The 13,881-nt window shown below is 48.6% G+C and overlaps 1 protein-coding gene across 2 annotated transcripts in view; it reads right to left on the reverse strand.

Annotated features, from left to right (window-relative positions):
• Positions 1–13,881, reverse strand: part of DDX31 (DEAD-box helicase 31) — a 68,233-nt gene that overhangs the window by 25,747 nt on the left and 28,605 nt on the right. For both annotated transcript variants that reach the window (XM_019639080.1, XM_019639087.1), the window contains exons 15-17: positions 9,788–9,838; positions 8,105–8,244; positions 3,204–3,285 (exon numbers count right to left, since the gene is read on the reverse strand). In XM_019639080.1, coding sequence (XP_019494625.1) covers positions 3,204–3,285; positions 8,105–8,244; positions 9,788–9,838 — 273 coding nt within the window. The remainder of the gene's footprint in view (positions 1–3,203; positions 3,286–8,104; positions 8,245–9,787; positions 9,839–13,881) is intronic.

The raw sequence follows: 13,881 nt of genomic DNA on the forward strand, positions 1-13,881 counted from the left end.
AAAGAGGCATTTGCAATGGACTTCAAGCCATCTGGGTGAGGAGGGGGCTATAAGGAGCCTCTGGCTCTAAGCGTAGGAGCCCCGGCTTCTGAGCCCACACTCACCTGCCTGCGCCGGACAGCTGCCCGGGCTGAGCACAGCAAATCCGACACACTGCACCTCTTAGGGGAAACGGAACTAAAAGCTGCACCCAGCTGCCACTTATTGCTTCCACTCTTCAGGTGGACCACACACAAAGTACTCAGGCTGGCTCTATCTATGGGATAACTAGTCATATTTTCCATTCAGTTTAGGTGCTCTGTGCCCTTTGAATTAAAGTTAAATTTGGTCAAAACAAGTCAGTTTTTCATCAACATAACACCCAGAACCTAGCATGGTGAATGGCTTTCTAAGCGAACCAGATGCTCTGGGGTCAGTGAATGCCCACCCTTGCTTAGCATTTCTTCCTTTTACAACCAGAGATCGTTTCACCTTAACAACATCAAACATTCCATTCACTCCTCTCCAGCAAGGCAGGCGCTGGGGCTGAGGTGAACTTACACGGCCCCAAAGTGTGCACAGCGCTGCCTGCCTGTTTTACTTAAACCTCTCGGCCACCCTACAAGATGGCGACTCTTATCCTCCACGGCTCACAGGTGGGAAACCGAGGCCGCTGGGAGGAGATAACCTGCCCCTGGAGCAGAACTACCAGCTGTGAAGCAAGGACTCTAGCCCACGCCCGTCTGATCCGGGGCCTGGCTCCTCGTCTCAGGGAGTCTTCTGGGCTGGCCTCAACCAAGGTGAAGGCTTAAGGCAGTGGTTCTCAACTTGTGGGTCGCGACCCCTTTGGGAGTCGAACGACCCTTTCACAGGGGTCGCCTAAGACCATCGGAAAACAAAAAGATACTTACATTACGATTCATAACAGTAGCAAAATTACAGTTATAGAGTAGCAATGAAAATAACTGTATGGTTGGGGGTCACAACATGAGGAACTGTATTAAGGGGTCGCGGCACTAGGAAGGTTGAGAACTGCTGGCTTAAGGACTGATGCTCCAAGGCCACGGTGAGCAGATGTTCCAAAAACGTCTGTGGCTTGTTCCTGCAGGAGCGGGGGCACTGAGGCTGCTGCCCCTTCGCTGGCACCTGTCCCTCAGGAGGGCCTCCAGACCCAGGCCCCTCCCCCCGCCCCTAGAGATGTGCTGAGGCCCACAAGGCCCAGCTCCCAGGACAGAGCCGATCTGGGCTCACGGGGTAAACACCAGCACCTATGCTGGTCCCAGAAGCAGTGTAAGTAAAGGCTGGATTTGATCAAACCTTTACTGTCTCATGTTGTAGTTTTACCGCTTGGGAGAACAGGCAGGCTGATGCTCTACTCAGTGACACAGCAGGGGCACTGGGCTTCGTGTCACTGAGTTGGGCCTTCAATTCCACACCTGCCATTAACTGATGTGACAATAATCATGATTAATAATAACAGCAATAATGTGCGCCTGGGGACCCGTGCTGGGGCTTTGGGTTATTTCTTACTCTTCAGTGTCCTTATTCATCCTATTATCATCTCCATTTTACACATGAAGAAACTGAGGCTTAGGAAGGTCTAGGACTGGCCCAAAGCCACACAGCTAGGACGTGAGGTCAGGGGTCTGACCCGAGGCCACGCTGGCAACCATTCTGCTCCACGGGCGCCTCGGGCAGGTCCCCAAGTGCCCCTGCTTATGCCACACAGCTGTCCTGGGGCCACAATGAAGTATCTGTGGGAATACGAAAACTACTCTGGCGAGAATTTGTAGAAGGTTTCGGAAGAAAAGAGGTGTGCCAGGACCAATGAGTGCTTGGTTACTGGTCAGTTCCCTTGACAACAGACTGTTAATAAGGGGTGGTCCAAAGCCTGATGCGGCTGGGATGTCGTATATGAAAATCACTTCAGAGAACTTGCTGATCAATGGAGTCTTTAATCACTCTTACTCACAGGGAACTTTGTTGTGGTGCCACGTACTGACCCAACTTCACCTCTCTGAAAAGGGCAAACATCGCCCAATTTAAAAAGCAATTTCGCTGTTCTCTTGGTTCGGTTAAGATTAACAGAGGAATACTGGTGTACAGTGAGGCACGCGTGCGCTGAAGGTAGACGGCCTGTGTTCACATCCTGGGGGGATTACCCATCACTAGTGTGCCCTTGTGCACATGCCTGCACCTCTGCAGCCTCAGTTTCCTCATCTATAAAGTGGGACAATAATATCCCACTTACAGGGCGACTACAAGGATCCAATGGAACCAGGCATGTGAAGAGCTCAGCCCAGTCCCAGGTCCAGAACACACACGGAAGCGACAGACGCTGTGATTCTATCCTCGCCTTTGCTTAGATCAACTTCCTTACGTACTCTCTGGAACAAGAGAACCTAAGTCAGGGTCGGCCAAATCGAGTCCCTGCCTCAGGGAGAATATCGATCCAAATAAAGACACATACTAATGGATAAAAGAAACTCTTAAGCTTGATCTATTTAGCTCTGATTTTTCTAGTCTATCCTCAGGCAGAAAAAACAAATGTAAAATATTCAAATAATTAATGTTTCATAGACAAAACTGCACACGGTAACATCGCTCACACACGTCCTTGTGACACGCTGAGTCGTGTGTTCGAGTGGGGTGGTGAAATGACTGCCTAACAGGAGGAAAGCAGCAGCAAAGGGCGTTCAGGGCTGTCTGCAACTGTTCGGGCTCTCCATATGGAGCTGCATGGGTAATGAAAGTCTTCTTGATGATCTCAGCTTTACCCTTACTCTGTGTACACGTTCACAAATGGGTGGACTGAGTGTGTCTGAAGAGGGGTGCAGAGACATTTCTTTTTTATGCTGCCTTGGGTGGCCGGCCTAGTCAGTTGTCCTTGGTGACAATCTGGAGGGACCACCAGGGTGGAAGTCCAGCACATGGCCTCCGACTGGTCTAGGAGGAGCCAGCCCTCCACTCTGAAAAGCCTGCTGCTGTCTGGCCAGCTTCCAGGGTGGGCTGCAGCCCATTCACTGGACGAGACCAGGAAACACACCCAAAGCAAAGGCGAGAAAACACACAATCAGATTTGGCCTCATCTAATGTTCATGGTCTTCCAACACACATTTGAGCTGATGGAGGAACTAACTGTCCTGCAGCAGAATCATCACCACCCCAAATCAAGCAGGGAGCCACATGTGCCAGTAGCAAGTACGATAAACAATAAAACTCACCTGGTGTCCCCATCGTCTCCCTTTAAAACAAGCATCCCTTGTCAGAACAGACAAAATATCTTCCATCTTCATCTCAGAAACACTGTAAAGGCAAGGGCACAGCAAAGTCAACTTTTCATTCTTTCAAAAACATCCGGACTTTTGAAGCGTAAAACCGGCCTGTTCTCAAATTAGATATAAAGTAGACGCCGCATTTACTCAGGAAAGGGAATATTTTCCTAAAACCTTTAGGAATTTGGAAGGAAAGGGGCCTCTGTAGTATGACAGGGACAGGTGGGGTCATATTCCCAACAACTGCCTTCCTCCCCAATGCATTTTAAATGGGCTACATTTGGGATTTCCTTTATAGGGATCACATCACTATTTCTTAATAAATCTCAAATACTAAATAAGTAGGACTGCTTACTGGTATATGACCTTGACCTGAGCAGATGACGAAATAAAAACCATTTCAGATAGCCCCTTTTGTTTTATACTTCTTTTATTTAAAAAAAAAAAAGTGGCTAAAGATCCTTAACTGCTGGGGTAAATGCCCAGGGATGGTGAGCACGTGACCAGCACCCGCTGACTACTTGCCGCCCGTCAACCTTGAAGGACCTTCACGACTCTTGTCTCTTAATTATTAAGGGGCGAGGACCGAATGCTCGCGGATGAACCTGGAGCTATGTGCAATGCTGAAGGCGGAATTCCGCCTTCGGTCATGACCGGAGGCCATCGGGGCCAGCACAGAGCCGCCCGACCTGTGCAGCTGTGGAGGCGGTGAAGCGTGCACTTCACACTGTGGAGGCCACTGCATTCGAAGGCGGAAGTGCACACAGTGCCACGCGTCAGCGACCCAGGAAACAGGAGCGCGGAAAACATTCTTCCAGGGAGGAAGGAAAAGGGAAGGAGTTCGGGGGGGAGGAAAACAGATCATCAAAAGAGAATGACTTCCCTGTATGTTGTTGTTTCTTTCAAAATGTAACAGCAAATTAAAACATGAATGGCAACCTCTTCTGTGGGGGAAGACGATTCCCCCCTTCCCCTAAAGGTTACTCTAGCAAAGCTATGAATGAAAATGTCATGTCTCTGACAGCTATTTACCTGAAATGTGTCACCGCTTCCCTCAACACCCCAAGCCCCCACCCCTCAACATTCTTCCTCTGCCGCAGTGCGCAGCCCTATGGATACGTGAAGTCTTTTTACAGCAAGAAGAGTCAACCGGGGAAGGCAGAGTATGTACCGAGAGGGTGGCAGTTCGGGGGATAATGACCATATTTCATGGCAAATCTATTTTTCATTATGAGAGAGAAATGTTATGGCTATTGAATTTGCCGCTTATTTATGCCTGGATATCTGAAGGAAGGTGAAAACACAGCTCCATCCTAACTCTTTCTTTGTCTATTTGATTTGCACTATCCATCACTTTTTTTCTTGAGGAAAAATAGAGGAATACAAAAGTCAAAGAAACATAAGAACTTGGGGTCAAATCTTGAAGCAGGGAGAAAGAGAGCGATGCCATTCCCCGTCAGGGACACACAGAGCTAAATACACCACAGACAGGCACGTTTCTGCAACACGTGGGCATGTGGACAGTGCAGCCAGAGCCCGGCTGGTGTGGTGAGTGGTGTGTGTCCATCCTACAATGCCGGGGACCATTCACCCTAAGTGAACAGGAGCTGAGGGGAAACCGGGTGACTTACAGTTTAAAAGGCCTTCCTCCTACTGCTTCTGAGGAACAAAGCGAACCCACTTTGCTTATTTATGGTTCTATCAACAGATCTGAATCACCCCTCCTTACTATGGAAAAGAGCTAGATAAAGAAAGAAATCCAGGGACCTGTCTTATGCCTGATCTAAGAAGCACACGTTTTGATGAAGCATTTACATTTTAATAAACCAATGATGACTTTCATTAGAAATACATTTAAAGGAGAAGTGGGGAAAGTTAAGAAGTCAGCAAACACGAAGAAGTCAAAAGCAAGTAGAGACTAAAGAGGCGGCACAGCCTGGGCACCTGCCTCCTGCCCTGTCCGCTAAGTTCAATTGTCAGGCCGTTCCTCGCGCGGAGTAGAAGGCAGGTGGCAGTCTGTGGCGACGGCCTTGGCCGCGGAGAGCGCCAGCCTGCCTTCCTGAATCTTCCCTGTAATTTGTCAACCATCGCAGCGGCCCGCGGCCCGGCTCGCCGGTTCTTAGGCACAAAACATACACACATTTCTTCCTCTTTGAAAAAAAAAATACTCAGTACCTTTTGGATTCCAAAAATGCTTATTTCTGCAGCACGTTCTGCCAATAGTTCTTACTAGATTTCATTTGTTTGGTACTGAGTCAAAGAACAGTCTATACATGAATATCCAACATGCAGCCCGCCCTCAAACAGCAACCAGGAAGTAGCGCCTGCAACATCGCTTAGATCTGAAATTTATTAGGATGATTACATCTAGCCCAGGAAGCAGGGTGTGGGTCAGGCACAGGCACCCCAATAGGTGAATTTGGGGGGCAGAAACCAGCGAGGCTCAACTCCTACCAACTCTGTCCCCCTTAAATGAATGTTCTTACACCACCTAGAACCTCCTCTCCACCAAAGACCAAACCCTCTTCGTCTCGGGTTCCCCGTCTCCATCCTTGTGAACTTCCTTTCCAGGCCCAAGGCTCTGGCATCAGTTACCTCTGAATGTGAATGTTATGGTGGATTTTCCACGAATGCTGCTGGCACACTATTTTCCCAGATGAGATCAACGGAGAGGATGACCATACTTTTCACATCTTTAAAATATACTTGGCTCAATGATAATTTGTATCGTTGCTAATTATTATTTTCCCTTTTCGATTTTGGTGACATTTGAACGTGTCATGGCAATCAACTTGAGTGTTTAGGAAACTTAGGAGCAGAGAGGGGCAGCGGCACCTGTGCTGACGGCTTGGTGCCGGATGCTTCCCATTCGATGTCTTAACCCAGCACTCATTTTCCTGAGCAGATCACGTCAGCGTGCACGGCACGGGAGAACACTGGGAGAGCTGCTGACGGGAGAGAGGGCGGCACGTAGTCTGCAGGCCCAGCATGGAAGGAGGGACAGCAGCTGTGCACGACAGACAGGCTGCTGAGGTGTGGTGGCTGCACATGCTAGTGCGGGATGAGAGCACACAACTCTGAAAACACTTTCTACAGCTGTACAAATTCCTGTGTCAGAGAGAGAGCTACAGCGTTGTGACACGCCCCTCGCCTGTGAGGACAGGGCAGGGGTACACCAGGGAGCGGGTTATGTCCGTGGGTTTTCCTTTCAGCCCCCTGGTACTTCTGGAGAACTACCTGGTCGGGTGCCGGTGGCGGCCTTGACACTGTCAGGGGCACAAAGGTAAGGACCAGCCGGCCTCCAGCCCCGGGACGCCAAATCCAGCTGGAGACCAAGGTCTTGGCGAAAAGCGAGGGGCTGATCCACATGAGATTTCTCGTGTGAGATAAAATACGCACATCTTCCCGAGACCCATAAAAACTACCCTTTCAACTGAAAAACTGTGTTAAGATGAGACACATTAGCTAAGAGGAAAGTGCCAACCACCCCGATTTTAGCCCACTTGGAACTATTACCAGATTTATGAGGAGTGGCTCCCTGTCTCCATGACACTGACGGGGTCAGGCACATCGTCTGAATACGCCATAGTCCTTACAAGTTCACACAGCGCCCCTGAGAGCGCTGGGCAGAGTGGCAGGGAGAGCTCTGCATGCACCAGGGGGGACGGCCCCACACATTACATCTCTTCAAGTGGGCGCCCTGCACGTGGTCCTGTGGTGCCCAGACCAGGGGCAGATGCTGAACGCAGTGATTGCCCCAGCTCTGAACTTTGGAGTCTTGTAGTATTATTGGATGCTTTACAGAAAACACAGGCCTGGGCTAAGAAAAGCACCAAGGAACGAGGGCGCCACGTACAGCCACATCGCTCAGCTGTGCGCCAGCCTCACAGGGTCGGTTCTAAGTGGAACTCGTGCAGCCACGGCTGTTTTCGCGCGTGGCGTGCATCATGTCCCACCATCTTGGGCAGACACACAGCAGTTCCTGTGCCTCCAAAAACATTGTATTTATCACTGTACTGTCTCCGAGCTGAAGAAATTCTTGAAAGCGGGTGCATGTGAAAAATGGCCTGCCTTCAGGAGCCCCTATTAGAGCTGGTTACTTCAGGTGCCAGGGATCTGACGAAAGACGTGACAAAAGAGATTCCCATCTGTGGCCCTGTGACATCTTCCTGCTCTCGTTATGATCACTACTGGCCTGGTCGAAGCGTCGCTCTCTCTCTGCTTTCTCTTTCCTAAGTGAGGTCAGGGTTTGATGGAAGGCCCCCCGATTAGGCTTCTGTGCTGTTGAGCCTGTGACCTGGGGCCACAAGGGAACGTGAGGTGCCTGACGGGCGCGTAAAGATGGCGGCCGGCCGGTCCTGCCTGTGAGCGTGTGGGGTACCTCTCAAGGGCCTCTCAGCGATTCCCCCCGGGTTTATTTTCCTGGGGCAAGGGGTGTTGTGTAATGAGTAAAACGTATTATTTTTCTCAAAGACAAATCAACTTTAAAGGTATAAAATGTTAAGTGCAAGAAATAAAAATTGTGACTAAAAAAGATCCCCAAGGGGCTTGGCTGGGAGGGGTGTGCACACTTGCTTTACAGGAAGAGGCACGAGACACAGACCTCCATCTACAAGAAAAACGAGGTGCAACAGATCGTTCTATGACTTAGGCTGGCAATGCCAATGAAAATTGTCATGTGCTGATGGTATTAAGGGTTTTAGTTTTTGCCACTGGCTATTCTGGGACTCATTTAGGGATCACAAGGGTTAATAGCTCTTCGTCAGCTTACAAGGCCCATCCACTATAAAAAGCGACAGAAAGTTAATTAGGTGAGATCAGCCGAAGCCCCGTTCAGGTTTCTGACTCACTTGATTTTGTGAGAAGCCAACGAGTTGACATATTCTGCCTCCGAAGGAGCCAAAATGAGCAGACTGCTCCCATGGCAGCCAATGCGGGCGGTTCTGCCGATCCGGTGGATGTATTCAGCCGGTGAAGACGGAGCGCTGTACTAAAAAGGGTAACAGAAATGAAGGCATTCACAGATCAAGGGGCTGCCATTAATTGGAAGTGCAATACCCCTCACCTGCCTCCAGGTATCCCAAGAATTAAATCTTGGTGCTATGGTTACCCTAACACAATCACAAGGAGAAGTCACTCAACCCTGAAACTCCTGGCTTCATTGGAAATAACAAGGCTCTGACATGCAAACGTGAACAGTGGCCAAGTTTCAGATAAACGAGATGTCTTCTTGTTCCAATATCTCCTTTTTAATTTTACTTCTCCACAGGTCTCTTCATTTTCCTATTTGCATCTTTTCACCGAGGTGACCGTGCAAGGTGAAAACGTAGGTAGGTGGGGGAAATGTCTGCAGAGGACCACGTGACCTTGGCCTATGTCCTTGGTAGACAAAGCAGTGGGGCTGAGGCCCCAGAAGACACTGGACAGGGCAAGGAGAAAGGGGCTGCTACTGTGACCACAGAGTTCAGCTGTGCTGCCAGGCCGCTAGGAGCTGGTCCCAGGGGAGCGGAGTCGCAGGGCGGTTCCCTTCCCACAGGGACAGCTTCTGCTCTGTGAACAGCGTTCCCAACTCAGGGAAAAGGGTAGACTTTAGAACTCAGCAGAATAAATTATGCACAGCGTTTGCTGTTCTCTATGGCAGTAACTCTGCATCAAAACTGACTGACCATCTAGTCATCCTTCCTTTTCTTCCCTCTGCTGCTACACGAACCGCAGGTCAGAGGGCCCAGCTGAATACATGGGAGGCCAGGCATATTAAACTAGTCAACAGTCACAGTATCAGGAGGCTCTAAATGACCGAGTTTCTGTGCCGAGCCGTCCGCACATTAAGGTTATCCTTGCCGTCTCATCTTCCGTGTGCTGTGCGGCCAGCAGGGGAGAAGCAGCGAAGCCTCCAGTAGCAAAGCAATCTGCGGTGAGCAGGGCAGACTTCCTAACCAGTGACAGGCATGCGATGCCACTAACGTGTGAATAAACCATGACTCACGTAAACCGGGCACATGTCCCCGACCCCCACACAGGAGGGCTGAAAACTACCACTCTGCAGACTAACGACAAGAAAAAACAAAACTAAAACCACAGACTCTCAGGCTAACACCTGTACCCTCTGGCAAAGCGTCTAAGGCTAGAGGTCTAGGTAAGCTGCTGTCAGGGACCTAATTGCCCCCTGCAGGTCAATGTACAGGACACAGCTCTCAGGACAGCTGAGCCACCTTCTCCTGGACACAATGAGGCCCCCCAGGGGCCTGGGCGGTTCCCGTGACTGCTGGGACTGTGTGTGACAGGCTTTCGTCTGGGAGCAGGGAGCCCGCCCCTGCCTCTGTGACTGCAGTCTGGCTGTTTGCTGCAGCAGTTAGGTGGGCTGGGTTACGGAAAGATGCTGGGAGAATTGTGCAGATAAGGCTGGTTGCTGCCTGGTTACCAGGGCAACACCCAAGAGGGTAACAATAATCATTCTACTTAAAGTGAACGCATCTACTCGTGATCATATAATTCCTGCCTCGAGCTCACAGCTTAACAACTAAAAAAATTACCTGAACAATCCATGTGACTTGAGGGAGATCTAAGCCCCGAGCTGCAACATCCTTCAAAACAGAAAAGAATATGGCTTAGGACTGAGTTTCTCAACCATTGTGGGGTCATGGATCCGTTGGTAATCTAGTGCAAACCGTGGGGGCTCACTCCCATCCGCATGTACGCACCCATACACAGACGTCTGCATACAAGCTCAGAAGCCACCTGTGGTTAAAAATTCCGACGTAGGGGTAAGTTCCACAGAACCCATCGGGGGGGCAGTCCCAACCCCTTCACCGAAAGACCACCACCTGCAGGTCAGCCCAGAACTTGAACAAGTCATTGTCAGTTGCACCTTGTAAAAATTCTGAAAACTTCTAGCATGTTTTATGACTTTTACATTTGATCTGAGAAACCACTCCATGACGAATGCATTCATGGGTTATGATCTCCATCCATACCTATCAGCAATGCTATACTAACAATGACCCGGCTTTGAGGTGTGCTTCCCGACAGTCACCCCACGGTATCCCCTTGTGGAGGAAAGTTGCAAAGTGTTTACTGAGGACTTTGCTTATTAGCCCCAGAGAGCATAAGGACTGGGTAGTGCTCTGCCTCTTCTCACAGCCAGGTTAGAATGCAGGCCAAAGACGTACCCAGACAGATGAAAACTATAAAGATATGAGATTTGTTTTTATTTTTTAGCCGGTCGCCACCTGAACAACAAAAACTCGCTGCTCTCAGGTTTCTGGCCATTCTGGCAGTGGCGCTAGAAAGTGGGACTCTTCCGGTCTTTAGAGATGAATTTCCACCTGGCATTCATCTTCTAGCTGACAGTCCTAACAAGGGCCGCCCCGGTCATCGTTGACTTGGCACTCACTATACACACCGGACACTGTGGAGCCTGTTACTTGCAGTATCTTGACTTATCTTCAAAACTACTATTATTCCAAGGCCATACTATACTGTTCCAACATCAGAAAAGATGCTAAACCTTTCCTGCCCTGTGCTGGGAATGCAAAATAGTATGAACCCTTCTAGCGGAGAATTTGATTAATATCCAGCAAAATTACATATACACTTTGTCCTCTGACCCAGAGCAATCTCACTTCTAGAAATCCATCCCAAAGACACACTGGCAAAAACACAAAATGGTAAATGTACAGGGCTATTCATTTCACCACTATTATAACTGCAGGTACAGTAAAAACCCCAATGTCTAGCAGGATGCAGGTTGAATAAAATATGGCAATACTCACTCCATATAACAGAGTATTATACAGCCACAAAAGGAGTGAAGAATCCTATGTACTGATATGGAGAAACTCTAGGATATATTTCGAGTGTATATAGCTTATACTTTTGTATAAGAAAAGGGGGGAATAAAATATATTTGCTCATATTTCAAAAAGAAATAATGGAGTACCCCACCCCACCCCCCAAAGTTTATGAAAATAGTTACCTAGAGAAGCAAGAGTACATGGTGGGGGGTGAAGAATGGAGGTGAAGAACGGAAGCTAGACTTCCTTTGTGGACCTTTATCGTTTTGACTCTGAGACCATGTAAATGTTTTGACAAATAAAAAGTGAGACGATCAGCGGCCATGCAACAGGAAGTACAGAGCATCACCTATTACTGCCAAAATGAAAACAAAACCCTAGAGCCTGAATCGAGTCAAGGCTCTAGACCTAAATGCCAGTCTAGAGGAAATACAGGGGACAGGAACAAGTCAAACACCACCTCGAGGACACAACTAGGCAAGTCCAGAATGTGGGGCATTCTAAAGGGCAAATGGTCCGGTTTCTTCTACCAAAAAAACAAGGAAAAAAAAGGAGCGCAAAAACCCCACAGTGAAACAGACAAACAAAAAAACACATTAAACAATGGAAAAATCGATAGATGACGCAATAGATAAACTAAGAACCAATGCCTGGATGGAGTTTCACCCACACTGTCAACTGTGGTTATCTCTAGGCAAAGAGACTGGGGGAGATGTTTACGTTTCTCTTAGCATTTTTCTGTGTCGTTTGCTTTTCTCATTTTTTTATTTTTTAACAATGAATACATATCCCTCCCCTCTCCAATTTTTTATTTAGAAAACTTTAAACCTACAGAAAAGTTGGAAGCATAATACAATCAGCACCTGTCTATCTTCATCCCGATTCATCAATTGCTAAGCTTTGGCACTCCCGCCTTCTCTTCTGCTCTCCATACAGACATCTGTGTTTCTGAACCATCTGAAGGTACATTGCAAATAGCGTGACACGTGAGCACGTATCTCCTAAGTAAAAGGACATTCTTCTACATAACCACAACACCGGTATCACATCTAAGAAATTTAATGCCGACTAACATTACTTTCTCATATCCAGTCCATATTCAAATTTCTCCAACTGTACTGAAGACGACTGAGAGCTATTTTTCCTTCCCAATCCAGGACTGAATCACAGATCATGCACTCGTATTTTTATTATACCCTTCTAGACTTCACTAATTGGAATGGTATCCCTGCCCTTTATTCACTTATTTAGTTTTCTTTTTTTAACTATCAATTTTGAAGACTCCAGGTGTCTTGAGCCACATCCCAGAATCTGGACTTGTCTAATTGTTTTCTCATGGTAAGATCTGGGGGAAGCACTTTGGCAGAACACACTGTCAGGGTGGGGTGTACTTCCCAGTGCGTGGCCCGGGAGACCTGCTAGAGCAGTCTGCCCTGGGCCGGGGACGCCATGCCCAGCCCTCAGTCAGGGGTGCCCGCCAGCTCTCTCCACTGTGAAGGTGCCTTTCGTCTTTGTAATTAACAAGTACCGGGGAGTGACGCTTTGAGACCGTTTCCCCAAACCTTTAGCCCAACGGTTCTGGCATCTGTTGGTCCTGCTGGTCTGTCTCAACGGTTACCTCAGTGGCTGCAAAATGATGGCCTCCTAGGTCTATCCTTCCTTCCTTTCACTTGAGAGTGGGCGTTCTTCTGTAAAGAACAGGCTTCCTCCCTCTTCCTCACTTTTAAGAGCCACTAAGGATTTTACGTATAGTTAGCTTTTTTGAAAAATAATAATCCTATGCAAAGTTTCCACAAGAAGCACTTTAAAAGCAACCGCTCCTTGTACCCCACAGGGTCAGAGGCAGGGCCTGAGGAAACCACGCCCACCCACATCTAACTCACCCGGAAGGACCACTGAGGGCAGAGCGGCATCTGTCAGTCTTCACTCTGATGACACCTGGGACTGGCTGCTTCCCTTTGAATGGCAGATAGGCTGCATTTATTAAGTGTGAAGCAGAAGAGTAATGCACTCGAAGGGTGTCTGCCACCCTCGCGGTGTTTGCAGACAGCCCCCACACGCCCTGAAGGCTGGAGGCTGCCGTTCCAGAGCGGGCGCCTTGGAGAACCCTGCTCAGGGTGTTCTCCATCCAAAGGGGGGCAGGAACGGCTCTCTACTAACCACAGCTCCTGTCTTCAGACAACTGATGGGTTCTTAAATCTGCTAAGCTCTTGTTAAGAGATGATTTATCTTATTTAAGTGCTCTGCAGTGGGAGATACTTGTAGACAAGGGGCTGCCTGAGCTTTACAGACAGGCTTTGTAAAAAATTTAATGCTCGTCGGTTTAGTAAATTCAACCAAGAAACACAGATAAAACTCGAAAATAGCATATGACGTTCATGAAACTCACTGAGTACAAACACACTGAACAGTAAGTTGGAAGGATGCCAGCAGCCTCTCATTGCGACTGTTTAAGGTTGTTTCCCACTCGGGTGATCCAGCTCAGGATGCCCGGCTGCAACACCGTCTTCTTGGTCTCCCCCGCTTCTTGTATTGGGGTGTGGGAACCTCCCCGACAGCCAACCACTGCTCAGGCTTAATCCAGCCTTTCCTGGGTCTAGGCTACCACGGAGAATGGGAGAAAGAAATAATCTTCCTGGTCTAGGAACAGAGAGAACTGGACTTCATTATCACTTTCGAAGCCATACCATCTGGGCAAGTTAACGCAGCTCGGAGCCTCAGTTTACCCACCTATAAAATGGCGGCTATAAGATCTACCCTATTCATCTCATGAGGCTATTGTGAAGCTCTAATGAGACAGTGCATGCTAACGGTATTTCGAGAATTATAAATCT

This window comes from Hipposideros armiger, unplaced genomic scaffold (genome assembly GCF_001890085.2).
Source record: "Hipposideros armiger isolate ML-2016 unplaced genomic scaffold, ASM189008v1 scaffold_3, whole genome shotgun sequence".
NCBI lineage: Eukaryota > Metazoa > Chordata > Mammalia > Chiroptera > Hipposideridae > Hipposideros > Hipposideros armiger.